The 17224-nt window shown below is 42.7% G+C and overlaps 1 protein-coding gene across 1 annotated transcript in view; it reads right to left on the bottom strand.

Annotated features, from left to right (window-relative positions):
• Nucleotides 1–17224, bottom strand: part of tmem45a (transmembrane protein 45a) — a 56682-nt gene that overhangs the window by 25442 nt on the left and 14016 nt on the right. Inside the window, exon 2 of the mRNA XM_045697529.1 lies at nt 4622–4835. Within this exon, the coding sequence (XP_045553485.1) occupies nt 4622–4817 (196 nt within the window). The 5' untranslated portion in view covers nt 4818–4835. The remainder of the gene's footprint in view (nt 1–4621; nt 4836–17224) is intronic.

Below are 17224 nucleotides of genomic sequence, written 5' to 3'. Positions count from 1 at the left end.
CTTTACTAGTCCTGTATTACAGTAGTGTACTGGGCCTTTACTAGTCCTGTATTACAGTAGTGTACTGGGCCTTTACTAGTCCTGTATTACAGTAGTGTACTGGGTCTTTACTAGTCCTGTATTACAGTAGTGTACTGGGCCTTTACTAGTCCTGTATTACAGTAGTGTACTGGGCCTTTACTAGTCCTGTATTACAGTAGTGTACTGGGCCTTTACTAGTCCTGTATTATAGTAGTGTACTGGGTCTTTACTAGTCCTGTATTACAGTAGTGTACTAGTCCTGTATTACAGTAGTGTACTAGTCCTGTATTACAGTAGTGTACTGGTTCTGTATTACAGTAGTGTACTGGTTCTGTATTACAGTAGTGTACTGGTTCTGTATTACAGTAGTGTACTAGTCATGTATTACAGTAGTGTACTGGTCCTGTATTACAGTAGTGTACTGGTCCTGTATTACAGTAGTGTACTGGTCCTGTATTACAGTAGTGTACTGGTCCTGTATTACAGTAGTGTACTGGTCCTATATTACAGTAGTGTGCTAGTCCTGTATTACAGTAGTGTACTAGTCCTGTATTACAGTAGTGTACTGGTCCTGTATTACAGTATTACAGTACTGTATTGGCCTGTATTACAGTATTACAGTACTGTATTGGCCTGTATTACAGTACTGTATTGGCCTGTATTACAGTACTGTATTGCCCTGTATTACAGTATTACAGTACTGTATTGGCCTGTATTACAGTATTGTATTGCCCTGTATTACAGTATTACAGTACTGTATTGGCCTGTATTACAGTATTACAGTACTGTATTGGCCTGTATTACAGTATTACAGTACTGTATTGGCCTGTATTACAGTACTGTATTGGCCTGTATTGCCCTGCATTACAGTACTGTATTGGCCTGTATTGCCCTGTATTACAGTATTACAGTACTGTATTGGCCTGTATTACAGTATTACAGTACTGTATTGCCCTGTATTACAGTATTATAGTACTGTATTGGCCTGTATTACAGTACTGTATTGGCCTGTATTGCCCTGTATTACAGTATTATAGTACTGTATTGGCCTGTATTACAGTATTACAGTACTGTATTGCCCTGTATTACAGTATTACAGTACTGTATTGGCCTGTATTACAGTATTGTATTGCCCTGTATTACAGTATTACAGTACTGTATTGGCCTGTATTACAGTATTACAGTACTGTATTGGCCTGTATTACAGTATTACAGTACTGTATTGGCCTGTATTACAGTACTGTATTGGCCTGTATTGCCCTGTATTACAGTATTACAGTACTGTATTGGCCTGTATTACAGTACTGTATTGGCCTGTATTGCCCTGTATTACAGTATTACAGTACTGTATTGGCCTGTATTACAGTATTACAGTACTGTATTGCCCTGTATTACAGTATTATAGTACTGTATTGGCCTGTATTACAGTACTGTATTGGCCTGTATTGCCCTGTATTACAGTATTATAGTACTGTATTGGCCTGTATTACAGTATTACAGTACTGTATTGGCCTGTATTACAGTATTACAGTACTGTATTGGCCTGTATTACAGTACTGTATTGGCCTGTATTGCCCTGTATTACAGTATTACAGTACTGTATTGGCCTGTATTACAGTATTACAGTACTGTATTGCCCTGTATTACAGTATTATAGTACTGTATTGGCCTGTATTACAGTACTGTATTGGCCTGTATTGCAGTATTACAGTATTACAGTACTGTATTGGCCTGTATTACAGTATTACAGTACTGTATTGCCCTGTATTACAGTATTACAGTACTGTATTGGCCTGTATTACAGTACTGTATTGGCCTGTATTGCCCTGTATTACAGTATTACAGTACTGTATTGGCCTGTATTACAGTATTACAGTACTGTATTGCCCTGTATTACATTATTATAGTACTGTATTGGCCTGTATTACAGTACTGTGTTGGCCTGTATTGCCCTGTATTACAGTATTATAGTACTGTATTGGCCTGTATTACAGTATTACAGTACTGTATTGCCCTGTATTACAGTATTACAGTACTGTATTGGCCTGTATTACAGTATTGTATTGCCCTGTATTACAGTATTACAGTACTGTATTGGCCTGTATTACAGTATTACAGTACTGTATTGGCCTGTATTACAGTATTACAGTACTGTATTGCCCTGTATTACAGTATTATAGTACTGTATTGGCCTGTATTACAGTATTACAGTACTGTATTGGCCTGTATTACAGTATTACAGTACTGTATTGGCCTGTATTACAGTATTACAGTACTGTATTGGCCTGTATTACAGTATTACAGTACTGTATTGGCCTGTATTACAGTACTGTATTGGCCTGTATTACAGTATTACAGTACTGTATTGGCCTGTATTACAGTATTCAGTACTGTATTGGCCTGTATTACAGTACTGCCCTGTATTACAGTACTGTATTGGCCTGTATTACAGTATTATAGTACTGTATTGGCCGGTATTACAGTATTACAGTACTGTATTGCCCTGTATTACAGTATTATAGTACTGTATTGGCCTGTATTACAGTATTACAGTACTGTATTGGCCTGTATTACAGTATTACAGTACTGTATTGGCCTGTATTACAGTATTACAGTACTGTATTGCCCTGTATTACAGTATTATAGTACTGTATTGGCCTGTATTACAGTATTACAGTACTGTATTGCCCTGTATTACAGTATTATAGTACTGTATTGGCCTGTATTACAGTATTACAGTACTGTATTGCCCTGTATTACAGTATTATAGTACTGTATTGGCCTGTATTACAGTATTGTATTGCCCTGTATTACAGTATTACAGTACTGTATTGCCCTGTATTACAGTATTATAGTACTGTATTGGCCTGTATTACAGTACTGTATTGCCCTGTATTACAGTATTACAGTACTGTATTGGCCTGTATTACAGTATTACAGTACTGTATTGCCCTGTATTACAGTATTATAGTACTGTATTGCCCTGTATTACAGTATTACAGTACTGTATTGGCCTGTATTACAGTATTATAGTACTGTATTGCCCTGTATTACAGTATTACAGTACTGTATTGCCCTGTATTACAGTATTATAGTACTGTATTGGCCTGTATTACAGTATTACAGTACTGTATTGCCCTGTATTACAGTATTACAGTACTGTATTGGCCTGTATTACAGTATTACAGTACTGTATTGCCCTGTATTGCCCTGTATTACAGTATTATAGTACTGTATTGGCCTGTATTACAGTATTACAGTACTGTATTGCCCTGTATTACAGTATTATAGTACTGTATTGGCCTGTATTACAGTATTACAGTACTGTATTGCCCTGTATTACAGTATTATAGTACTGTATTGGCCTGTATTACAGTATTACAGTACTGTATTGCCCAACGCAATTTAAGTAAAGTGATTCGATTTGTTACATAGAGATTTTTTTTTAACTTTCTCTGAAGTAAAACCATAATAGTCATCATCATAGTTGGACATTGGTGTATACAGTGATCAAATTTGATGACCAATTTATGCAGAAATCCAGGTAATTCCAAAGGGTTCACATACTTTTTCTTACCACTGTATATCATACTTGTTATGTTTCTACTTTACAGACATATATTTCCATTAGTAGTAGTAGTTCTCATAATCTGTAGTGGACAACCCAGTTTACATGTAAAATCTATAAATTTAACAAACGTTTAAGTAATAGTAAAATATTTTTAACAAAAGAGAATCATATCAAAAGTGTGCATCTCATTGTGAAAGGCAATGACTTTATATGAACACATATTGCAATGTGAAACATGCATTTGGAGAACAAATACTGATTAAGTTTAATGAAAAAGTAACTGTATAATTTTGTGTGTTGCACGTAGTCAATTGAAAATGTTGGGCCTCCAAAATGGCACAGCGATAAAGCACTGCATCGCAGTGCTGAGGTGCCACTACAGCCTCAGGTTCGATCCCAGGCTGTCACGGCCGGCCGTGACTGGGGCCGTGACTGGGAGACCCATGGGGCGGCGCACAATTGTCCCAGCGTTGTCTGGTTTAGAGGAGGGTTTGGCCGGGGTCTCATTGTGCTGTGGCGGGCCGTGCACCTGCAAGCTGACTTCAGTCGGACGGTGTTTCCTCCGACACATTGGTGCGGCTGGCTTCCGTGTTAAGCGAACAGTGTGTCAAGAAGCAGTGTGGCTAGGCAGGTGTGGCAAGGCAGAGTCCGCAGGGGAGTTGCAGCGATGAGACAAGATCAGAACTACCATTTGGATATTCCGAAAAAAGGGGTAAAAAAAATGTGCTTAGAGTTTTGAAACAACTGCCTTTTTGATGATCTTAAATTTTTTGTCATTTAGCAGACGCTCTTATCCCGAGCAACTTACAGTAGTGAATTCATACATTTCATTTCATGGATTTGTACTGGCCCCCCGTGGGAATCGAACCCACAACCCTGGCGTTGCACACACCATGCTGGCGTTGCAAACACCATGCTCTACCAACTGAGCCACAGGGAAGGCTGTTTTGAGTGTTGTGTGTTGTGAAAATTGCACCAAAGTGATAAAAAAACCCATATAATATGGATGCTCAGGGTGTTGATGCTCACCAACCACGGAGAAGAAGAGGGTGACAGATCCCTCGATGACCTCTAGGCGGCGCTGTGTGGATCGGCTGGCCAGCCGGGTGGAGCCCAGACTCTTGTTCCTGAGGGTGGCGTACCATAGAGAGTACTTTCCCGCCCACCACAGACCCGCGATCAGGAAGAAACTACCCGGCAATGCATGGCCCTTAAAACTACCCATAATCCTTCACTGGAATACCTGGAACACAGAGAGAGGGGACGGACGGTCAGAACTCAGAAAAGTCTGATATCTGGTGATGAGAAAAGTATCTTATTCTTAAGATTGGGCAACAAGAAATGTGGTGTTAAAGTGGTTTACAAACTTTTTATAGTCCCGTACCCCTTCAAACATTCAACCTCCAGCTGTACCCCCTCTAGCACCAGGGTCAGCGCTCTCTCAAATGTTGTTTTCTGCCATCATTGTAGCCTGCCACACACACACTATACGATACATTTATTAAACATAAGAATGAGTGTGAGTTTCTGTCACAACCCGGCTCAAGGGAAGTGACAAAGAGCTCTTATTGGACAAGGGCACAAATAATAATAATCAATAATTTTGCTCTTTATTAAACCATCTTACATATAAAACCTTATTTGTTCATAAAAAATGGTGAATAACTCACCACAGGTTAATGAGAAGGATGTGCTTGAAAGGATGCTCATAACTCTGCAATGTTGGGTTTTATTGGAGAGAGCCTCAGTCTTAAATCATTTCCCACACACAGTCTGTGCCTGTATTTAGTTTTCATGCTAGTGAGGGCCGAGGATCCACTCTCACATAGGTATGTGGTTGCAAAGGGCATAAGTGTCTTAACAGCAGGATTTGCCAAAGCAGGATACTCTGAGCGCAGCCCAATCCAATAATCTGGCAGTTGCTTCTGAGTAAATAAAATGTTCACAGAACCGCTTGTTGCGATTTCGATGAGTCTCTCTTGTTCAGATATCGGTAAGTGGACTGGAGGCAGGGCATGAAAGGGATAACGAATCCAGTTGTTTGTGTCGTCCGTTTCAGGAAAGTACCTGCGTAATTGAGCACCCAGCTCACTCAGGTGCTTCACTATATCACATTTGACATTGTTCCCGTAAGCTTGAGTTCATTTGCACACAAAAAATCATACAATGATGGAAAGACCTGTGTGTTGTCCTTGTTAATGCAGACAGAGAAGAGCTCCAACTTCTTAATCATATCATTGCATAGTGCTGAAAATAAAAGAGAGTTCAGGGGCCTTGCTTTAAACCTGTTGGGGCTCGGGGGCAGTATTGAGACATTTTGAAAAAAATATGTGCCCATTTTTAACTGCCTCCTACACCAACTCAGAAGCTAGGATATGCATATTATTAACACATTCGGATAGAAAACACTCTGAATTTTCTAAAACAGTTTGAATGGTGTCTGTAAGTATAACAAAACTCATATTGCATGCTAAAACCTGTGAAAAATAGATCCCAAAAAAATGTGAATATTGTGACTGTACTATTTAGTGTCATTGTTTTATAGATACCATAGTGAGAAAGGATTCATTTCGCAACACCTACGGCTTCCACTAGATGTCAACGATCTTTATAAAGTTGTTTGAAGCGTCTATGATAAACAGAGAGCAAATTAGAATCCAAGGAAGTTGACATGTCATCACTTCATTTTTTTGCGCCTGCGCATAAATCTGAGAAACGTGAGTTTTGTCTTCATTGTTTATCTAGACATAGGATAGGTTGTGTGAAAATATTACTGATGTTTAACGTTAAAAATGGACCAAAACATTAATGCTAAACAACATTTGACATGTTTGAACGAACATAAATAGATTATTTACTAGTTTTTTTTAGCTTTTCGGCGTGATTTTACAGTCCCCCCACCACGTTTTGTGGGAGCATAATGAACGCTAAGTACTTGGTGTTATTTGGACATAAATTATGAACTTTGTCAAAAGAAACCACATTTGTTCCGGACCTGGGATGCCTTCCGGACCTGGGATGCCTGCCTTCTGATGGAGATAATCAAAGGTAAGGGGATATTTACAATGTTATTATCGATTTTAGATGATGCTAACTGTATAGCATAGCCTGTTGTTCTTAGCATAGCACCCCGTTTATTGCAAAATGTGATTTCCCAGTAAAGTTATTTTGAGATCTGGCCATTCGGTAGCAATTACGAGATGATAATATATTATTCTTTGAATGACAATATTATAATTTACCAATGTTTTCGAATAGTAATTTTGTAATGTTCACCGGAAGCATTTCAGAGAAGAAAAAATCTGAATTTCACGCTACTGTAAAATGCTGTTTTTGGATATAAATATGAACTTGATGGAACAAAAAATGCATGTATTGTATAACATAATGTCCTAGGAGTGTCATCTGATGGAGATTGACAAAAGTTAGTGCATAATTCAAGCTGGTTTCTGCTTTTGGTGACGCCTGACCTTGAATTGAAAATGGATGTTTGTACTTTTGTGGCTATGTACTGTCCTAACATAATCTAACTTTATGCTTTTGCCGTAAAGCCTCTTTGAAAATCGAACAATGTGGTTAGATTAAGGAGATGTTTATCATTTCAATTGTGTAAAATAGTTGATTGTTTGAGAAATTGAAATTATTAGATTTTTGATGTTTTGAATTTCCAGCCTTGTTAGCAATCCCGGCTCGGGGTTCATTGCTAACCTGTAGCCCCAACAGGTTTTAACAAAGTTAACCATTTTCACTGTAGTGTCCAAAACGTCTTTCAAGCTGTCAGGCATTCTCTTGGCAGCAAGAGCCTCTCGGTGGATGCTGCAGTGGACCCAAGTGGCGTCGGGAGCAACTGCTTGCACGCGCGTTACCACTCCACTATGTCTCCCTGTCATGGCTTTTGCGCCATCAGTACAGATACCAACACATCTTGACCACCAAAGTCCATTTGATGTCACAAAAGCTGTCCAGTACTTTAAAAATATCCTCTTCTGTTGTCCTGGTTTCCAGTGGTTTGCAGAAGAGGATGTCTTCCTTAATTGACCCCCCGTAAACGTAACGGACATATACCAGAAGCTGTGCCAGGCCCGCCACGTCTGTTGACTCATCCAGCTGTAACGCATAGAATTCACTGGCTTGTCGAATAGTAATTTGTTGCTAGCATTGGATGTGCTCGTGGAAGCAGAACAACTTGTGTCGTTGACAGGTGCAGGTGTAGTACTGCTGGTAGTAGCAGGTGTAGTACTGCTGGTAGCAGCAGGTGTAGTACTGCTGGTAGTAGCAGGTGTAGTACTGCTGGTAGTAGCAGGTGTAGTGCTGCTGGTAGTAGCAGGTGTAGTGCTGCTGGTAGTAGCAGGTGTAGTGCTGCTGGTAGTAGCAGGTGTAGTGCTGCTGGTAGTAGCAGGTGTAGTACTGCTGGTAGTAGCAGGTGTAGTACTGCTGGTAGTAGCAGGTGTAGTGCTGCTGGTAGTAGCAGGTGTAGTACTGCTGGTAGTAGCAGGTGTAGTACTGCTGGTAGTAGCAGGTGTAGTACTGCTGGTAGTAGCAGGTGTAGTACTGCTGGTAGTAGCAGGTGTAGTGCTGCTGGTAGTAGCAGGTGTAGTGCTGCTGGTAGTAGCAGGTGTAGTGCTGCTGGTAGTAGCAGGTGTAGTACTGCTGGTAGTAGCAGGTGTAGTACTGCTGGTAGTAGCAGGTGTAGTACTGCTGGTAGTAGCAGGTGTAGTACTGCTGGTAGTAGCAGGTGTAGTACTGCTGGTAGTAGCAGGTGTAGTACTGCTGGTAGTAGCAGTAGTACCAGTAGAGCTGGTATGTGTCTCTATGGACGCGGGCCTTACTTTCTTTTAGCCATTTATCCATTTTCGAGCAAACGGAATGAGCAACAGCTCCGTTCGGCTACATACGGACCGTTAGTGGAATTCCCTGAAGAGAGTAACGGTTAATGTGATTGGATGTTCATTATTTGACTCGGCTTCCTGTATTTGACATTGTGTTGTTATTTCGCTGAACACTAGATGGTTTCATTTTATTTTTGGCAAACGAGACTACTCAGGCAAGAAAAAAAACAGTTCTCTGTTAAAGGAGACCAGACCCAAACAGCTCTGTTAAACGAGACCAGAACCAAACAGCCCTGTTAAAGGAGACCAGAACCAAACAGCTCTGTTAAAGGAGACCAGAACCAAACAGCCCTGTTAAAGGAGACCAGAACCAAACAGCTCTGTTAAAGGAGACCAGAACCAAACAGTTCTGTTAAAGGAGACCAGAACCAAACAGTTCTCTGTTAAAGGAGACCAGAACCAAACAGCCCTGTTAAAGGAGACCAGAACCAAACAGCTCTGTTAAAGGAGACCAGAACCAAACAGTTCTGTTAAAGGAGACCAGAACCAAACAGCTCTGTTAAAGGAGACCAGAACCAAACAGTTCTCTGTTAAAGGAGACCAGAACCAAACAGTTCTCTGTTAAAGGAGACCAGAACCAAACAGCCCTGTTAAACGAGACCAGAACCAAACAGTTCTCTGTTAAACGATACCAGAACCAAACAGCTCTGTTAAAGGAGACCAGAACCAAACAGTTCTCTGTTAAAGGAGACCAGAACCAAACAGCTCTGTTAAACGAGACCAGAACCAAACAGCCCTGTTAAAGGAGACCAGAACCAAACAGTTCTCTGTTAAAGGAGACCAGAACCAAACAGCTCTGTTAAACGAGACCAGAACCAAACAGCCCTGTTAAAGGAGACCAGAACCAAACAGCCCTGTTAAACGAGACCAGAACCAAACAGCTCTGTTAAAGGAGACCAGAACCAAACAGCCCTGTTAAAGGAGACCAGAACCAAACAGTTCTCTGTTAAACGAGACCAGAACCAAACAGCCCTGTTAAACGAGACCAGAACCAAACAGTTCTCTGTTAAACGAGACCAGAACCAAACAGCTCTGTTAAACGAGACCAGAACCAAACAGCCCTGTTAAGCCCCGAACTCTATCTACACCTGGGCAGGTGGAAAAACTGAGGAGCTTCGATGCTGGCTTACGTCTGGTTGGGTGGAGGCTACTGGGTGGCTCCACCCACCCAAGAAGACTCCAGGCTGTAATCGCTGCCAAAGGTGCTTCAACAAAGTACTGAGTAAAGGGTTAGATTTAGTTTTATATATACATTTGCAAACATTTCTAAAAATCTGTTTCTGCTTAGTCGTCATTATGGGGTATTGTGTGTAGACTAATGAGGGCGAAAAACAATTGAATCAATTTAAGAATAAGTGTAATTTAACAAATGTGGAATAACTAAAGGGGTCTGAATACTTTCTGAATGCACTATATCTCTGGATGAAGAGATCCCTTTCATTCAACAGCAGCATATCAATTAATTGGTCTATTTACATCTCAAACAGCCTGAGTCTTTCATCCTTTGTTCCCTTGAATGAATGTAATTAATTGACAGACAGACAGACTTAGCAGAAGGTGATAAACAAGAGGGAAAACATGGACTAGACTCACGGACTAGACTCTCTACACAGTAAAACTACTGATGGACTAGACTCTCTACACAGTAAAACTACTGATGGACTAGACTCTCTACACAGTAAAACTACTGATGGACTAGACTCTCTACACAGTAAAACTACTGATGGACTAGACTCTCTACACAGTAAAACTACTGATGGACTAGACTCTCTACACAGTAAAACTACTGATGGACTAGACTCTCTACACAGTAAAACTACTGATGGAATATATACACATTATATACACTGCTCAAAATAATAAAGGGAACACTTAAACAACACATCCTAGATCTGAATGAAAGAAATAATCTTATTAACTACATTTTTCTTTACATAGTTGAATGTGCTGACAACAAAATCACACAAAAATAATCAATGGAAATCCAATTTATCAACCCATGGAGGTCTGGATTTGGAGTCACACTCAAAATTAAAGTGGAAAACCACACTACATGCTGATCCAACTATGATGTAATGTCATTAAAACAAGTCAAAATGAGGCTCAGTAGTGTGTGTGGCCTCCACGTGCCTGTATGACCTCCCTACAACGCCTGGGCATGCTCCTGATGAGGTGGCGGATGGTCTCCTGAGGGATCTCCTCCCAGACCTGGACTAAAGCATCCGCCAACTCCTGGACAGTCTGTGGTGCAACGTAGCGTTGGTGGATGGAGCGAGACATGATGTCCCAGATGTGCTCAATTGGATTCAGGTCTGGGGAACGGGCGGGCCAGTCCATAGCATCAATGCCTTCCTCTTGCAGGAACTGCTGACACACTCCAGCCACATGAGGTCTAGTATTGTCTTGCATTAGGAGGAACCCAGGGCCAACCGCACCAGCATATGGTCTCACAAGGGGTCTGGGGATCTCATCTCGGTACCTAATGGCAGTCAGGCTACCTCTGGCGAGCACATGGAGGGCTGTGCGGCCCCCCAAAGAAATGCCACCCCACACCATGACTGACCCACCGCCAAACCGGTCATGCTGGAGGATGTTGCAGGCAGCAGAACGTTCTCCACGGCGTCTCCAGACTCTGTCACGTATGTCATGTGCTCAGTGTGAACCTGCTTTCATCTGTGAAGAGCACAGGGCGCCAGTGGCAAATTTGCCAATCTTGGTGTTCTCTGGCAAATGCCAAACATCCTCCACGGTGTTGGGCTGTAAGCACAACCCCCACCTGTGGACGTCGGGCCCTCATACCACCCTCATGGAGTCTGTTTCTGACCGTTTGAGCAGACACATGCACATTTGTGGCCTGCTGGAGGTCATTTTGCAGGGCTCTGGCAGTGCTCCTCCTGCTCCTCCTTGCACAAAGGCGGAGGTAGCGGTCCTGCTGCTGGGTTGTTGCCCTCCTACGGCCTCCTCCACGTCTCCTGATGTACTGGCCTGTCTCCTGGTAGCGCCTCCATGCTCTGGACACTACGCTGACAGACACAGCAAACCTTCTTGCCACAGCTCGCATTGATGTGCCATCCTGGATGATCTGCACTACCTGAGCCACTTGTGTGGGTTGTAGACTCCGTCTCATGCTACCACTAGAGTGAAAGCACCGCCAGCATTCAAAAGTGACCAAAACATCAGCCAGGAAGCATAAGAACTGAGAAGTGGTCTGTGGTCACCACCTGCCGAACCACTCCTTTATTGGGGGTGTCTTGGTAATTGCCTATAATTTCCACCTGTTGTCTATTCCATTTGCACAACAGCATGTGAAATGTATTGTCAATCAGTGTTGCTTCCTAAGTGGACAGTTTGATTCCACAGAAGTGTGATTGACTTGGAGTTACATTGTGTTGTTTAAGTGTTCCCTTTATTTTTTTGAGCAGTGTATATACATTTGCAAAGAAAAGTCTAAAAATCTGTTTTTGCTTTGTCATTATGGGGTATTGTGTGTAGATTAATGAGGGGGGAAAAACAAATGTGGAATAACTAAAGGGGTCTGAATACTTTCTGAATGCACTATATCTCTGGATGAAGAGATCCCTGTCATTCAACAGCAGCATATCAATTAATTGGTCTATTTACATCTCAAACAGCCTGAGTCTTTCATCCTTTGTTCCCTTGAATGAATGTAATTAATTGACAGACAGACTTAGCAGAAGGTGAGTAAGCAGCATGGATTTCATGACTACAAAACTAAGACAGTATAACTATTAATGTATATATAATATAACTAGCAGAAGGTGAGAGGGAAAACATGGACTAGACTAGAGTAGGCAGCATGGATTTCATGACTACAAAACTAAGATGTCGGTAAATGTGTTAAATGCAGAGTTTTGATTTAGATTTTTATTAAAAGTAAAAAACTAAGCGAAGTAGCAACATAGAGCACAGCAACACAGAGACAAGCCAGGAACCTTATTCATTTAGGGCTAGGGGTTAGGGCCAGGGTTTAGGGGTTAGGGCTAGGGGTTAGGGGTGGGTTAGGGGTGGGTTAGGGGTTAGGGGTTAGGGTTAGGGGTTAGGGGTGGGTTAGGGGTTAGGGTTAGGGTGGGTTAGGGGTTAGGGTAGGGTTAGGGGTTAGGGTTTATGGGTTAGGGTTGGGTTAGGGGTTATGGGTTAGGGCTAGGGTTAGGTTAGGGTTAGGGGTTAGGGCTAGGGTTAGGGGTTAGGGGTGGGTTATGGGTTAGGGGTTATGGGTTAGGGGTTAGGGGGTTAGGGGGTTAGGGGTTAGGGTGTAGGGTTAGGGGTTAGGGGGTAGGGGTTAGGGTTATGGGTTAGGGGTTAGGGTTAGGGCTAACCCCTGACTTAGTCAGCCAGATGTGGTGACGAACAGATGTTATTTTCAGATGTTTTTTTTTTTTTGTTTTTTTTTGTTCATGTGCTGGCTACCTAGCAGTAGGCTTTGATCTCTTTAGTGATGTGGCGCTTTTGCTTATGGACAGTTTATTGGAGCCTGTTCCTGATGGAGCCTGTGATATCTCTTCCTGATGGAGCCTGTGATATCTGTTCCTGATGGAGCCTGTGATATCTGTTCCTGATGGAGCCTGTGATATCTCTTCCTGATGGAGCCTGTGATATCTGTTCCTGATGGAGTCTGTGATATCTGTTCCTGATGGAGCCTGTGATATCTGTTCCTGATGGAGCCTGTGATATCTGTTCCTAATGGAGCCTGTGATATCTGTTCCTGATGGAGTCTGTGATATCTGTTCCTGATGGAGCCTGTGATATCTGTTCCTGATGGAGCCTGTGATATCTGTTCCTGATGGAGCCTGTGATATCTGTTCCTGATGGAGTCTGTGATATCTGTTCCTGATGGAGTCTGTGATATCTGTTCCTGATGGAGCCTGTGATATCTGTTCCTGATGGAGCCTGTGATATCTCTTCCTGATGGAGTCTGTGATATCTGTTCCTGATGGAGCCTGTGATATCTGTTCCTGATGGAGCCTGTGATATCTCTTCCTGTTGGAGCCTGTGATATCTCTTCCTGATGGAGTCTGTGATATCTGCTCCTGATGGAGGTGAAGGGAAACAAGATCCAGCACCACTCAGGTGAAGGGAAACAAGATCCAGCACCACTCAGGTGAAGGGAAACCATATCCAGCACCACTCAGGTGAAGGGAAACCATATCCAGCACCACTCAGGTGAAGGGAAACAATATCCAGCACCACTCAGGTGAAGGGAAACAAGATCCAGCACCACTCTGGTGAAGGGAAACAATATCCAGCACCACTCAGGTGAAGGGAAACCATATCCAGCACCACTCAGGTGAAGGGAAACCATATCCAGCACCACTCTGGTGAAGGGAAACAATATCCAGCACCACTCTGGTGAAGGGAAACCATATCCAGCACCACTCTGCTGAAGGGAAACAATATCCAGCACCACTCTGGTGAAGGGAAACCATATCCAACACCACTCAGGTGAAGAGAAACAATATCCAGCACCATTCAGGTGAAGGGAAACATTATCCAGCACCACTCAGGTGAAGGGAAACCATATCCAGCACCACTCAGGTGAAGAGAAACAATATCTAGCACCACTCAGGTGAAGGGAAACCCTATCCAGCACCACTCAGGTGAAGGGAAACAATATCCAGCACCACTCAGGTGAAGAGAAACCATATCTAGCACCACTCAGGTGAAGGGAAACCTTATCCAGCACCACTCAGGTGAAGAGAAACAAGATCCAGCACCACTCAGGTGAAGGGAAACAATATCCAGCACCACTCAGGTGAAGGGAAACAAGATCTCGCACCACTCAGGTGAAGAGAAACAAGATCCAGCACCACTCAGGTGAAGGGAAACATATCCAGCACCACTCAGGTGAAGAGAAACAATATCCAGCACCACTCAGGTGAAGGGAAACCATATCCAGCACCACTCCGGTGAAGGGAAACATTTTCCAGCACCACTCAGGTGAAGGGAAACAATATCCAGCTCCACTCAGGTGAAGGGAAACCTTATCCAGCACCACTCAGGTGAAGGGAAACAATATCCAGCACCACTCAGGTGAAGGGAAACATTATCTAGCACCACTCAGGTGAAGGGAAACAATATCCAGCACCACTCAGGTGAAGGGAAACAAGTTCTAGCACCACTCAGGTGAAGAGAAACCAGATCCAGCACCACTCAGGTGAAGAGAAACAATATCCAGCACCACTCAGGTGAAGGGAAACAAGTTCTAGCACCCCTCAGGTGAAGAGAAACCAGATCCAGCACCACTCAGGTGAAGAGAAACAATATCCAGCACCACTCAGGTGAAGAGAAACCATATCCAGCACCACTCAGGTGAAGGGAAACCATATCCAGCACCACTCAGGTGAAGGGAAACCATATCCAGCACCACTCCGGTGAAGGGAAACATTATCCAGCACCACTCAGGTGAAGGGAAACAATATCCAGCACCACTCAGGTGAAGGGAAACCATATCCAGCACCACTCCGGTGAAGGGAAACATTATCCAGCACCACTCAGGTGAAGGGAAACAATATCCAGCTCCACTCAGGTGAAGGGAAACCTTATCCAGCACCACTCAGGTGAAGGGAAACAATATCCAGCACCACTCAGGTGAAGGGAAACATTATCTAGCACCACTCAGGTGAAGGGAAACAATATCCAGCACCACTCAGGTGAAGGGAAACAAGTTCTAGCACCACTCAGGTGAAGAGAAACCAGATCCAGCACCACTCAGGTGAAGAGAAACAATATCCAGCACCACTCAGGTGAAGGGAAACAAGTTCTAGCACCCCTCAGGTGAAGAGAAACCAGATCCAGCACCACTCAGGTGAAGAGAAACAATATCCAGCACCACTCAGGTGAAGAGAAACCATATCCAGCACCACTCAGGTGAAGGGAAACCATATCCAGCACCACTCAGGTGAAGGGAAACCATATCCAGCACCACTCCGGTGAAGGGAAACATTATCCAGCACCACTCAGGTGAAGGGAAACAATATCCAGCACCACTCAGGTGAAGGGAAACAATAATATGACTGAAAACATATACAGCTGCTGCAATAGCGGGCCGTGTCATTCCAACTATAAGAATCAATCCATCCTTGACCGGATAATTCCTTCCAGCACGCTTTCAATATCCTTATTAGTCCTTAAATCCTTCCATAAAGTTTATGTACTGTAATCAAACTTAAAAAGCTGCCCTTGATTTATTCTAACAATTTTTTTGTTAAAAACAAGTTAACATTTTTCCAAAAGTTACACCGTACACAAGCCTAAGATCACCATGGGCAATGCCAACCTTTGGCTGGAGGGGTGTAAAACTCGCCGCCATTGGACTCTGGAGCAGTGGAAACGCGTTCTCTGGAGTGATGAATCACACTTCACCATCTGGGAGTCCGACGGACAAATCTGGGTTTGGCGGATACCAGGAGAACGCTACCTGCCCCAATGCATAGTGCCAACAGTTTGGTGGAGGAGGAATAATGGTCTGGGGTTGTTTTTCATGGTTTGGGCCTCTTAGTTTCAGGGAAGGGAAATCTTAACGCTACAGCATACAATGACATTCTAGACGATTCTGTTCTTCCAAATTTGTGGCAACAGTTTGGGGAAGGACCTTTCCTGTTTCAGCATGACAATGCCCCCGTGCACAAAGCCAGGTCCATATAGAAATGGTTTATCGAGATCGGTGTGGAAGAACTTGACTGGCCTGCACAGAGCCCTGACCTAAACCCCATCGAACACCTTTGATATTAATTGAAACACCGACTGCGAACCAGACCTAAACGCCCAACATCAGTGCCCAACCTCACTAACGCTCGTGGCTGAATGGAAGGAAGTCCCTGCAGCAATGTTCCAACATCTAGTGGAAATCCTTCCCAGAAGAGTGGAGGCTGTTATAGCAGCAAAGGGGGGACCAATCCATATTAATGCTCACGACTTTGAAATTAGATGTTTCGACAAGCAGGTGTCCACATACTTTTGGTCATGTAGTGTACTTAAATGTCCAAGAAGGAAAGAGACATTTTACATGCTGTTCACCCTCTGGATACAATGAATCGGCTATGTGAAATTTGAACAAAATACTTTCAACAAATGTATTATTTTAATATTTATTTATGTATCAATACTTTATTACATGTAGCCTGTTTAAACCAACAAGGATACCGTTTCTATTGAGTTCTGTTGGTTTAAAACCCAGCCAGGATACCGTTTCTATTGAGTTCTGTTGGTTTAAAACCCAGCCAGGATACCGTTTCTATTGAGTTCTGTTGGTTTAAAACCCAGCCAGGATACCCAGCCAGGATACCGTTTGTGTTCTGTTCTTTGAGGTAGGTATATAGCGTTTTGCCACAAAACATGATTATTTGTCTCTCTAAAATAAAGTTAGCTTGAAATATATTTCAAATAAAATCATGTCATGTTAAACTGAATCATGTCAGTCTTGTCACTAACCCATATCATGGTCAGATTATATCGTATCATGGTCAGATTAATCCTGTCAGTCTTTTCACTAACCCATATCACTAACCCATATCATGGTCAGATTAATCCTGTCAGTCTTGTCACTAACCCATATCACTAACCCATATCATATCAGATTAATCCTGTCTGTCTTGTCACTAACCCATATCACTAACCCATATCATATCAGATTAATCCTGTCAGTCTTTTCACTAACCCATATCACTAACCCATATCATATCAGATTAATCCTGTCAGTCTTGTCACTAACCCATATCATATCCGA

The sequence above is a fragment of the Salmo salar genome, chromosome ssa16 (assembly GCF_905237065.1).
Source record: "Salmo salar chromosome ssa16, Ssal_v3.1, whole genome shotgun sequence".
NCBI classification, from domain to species: Eukaryota; Metazoa; Chordata; class Actinopteri; order Salmoniformes; family Salmonidae; genus Salmo; species Salmo salar.
The sequence above is the reverse complement of the archived record's forward strand: the minus strand, read 5'-3'. Positions and strand labels throughout refer to the sequence as shown.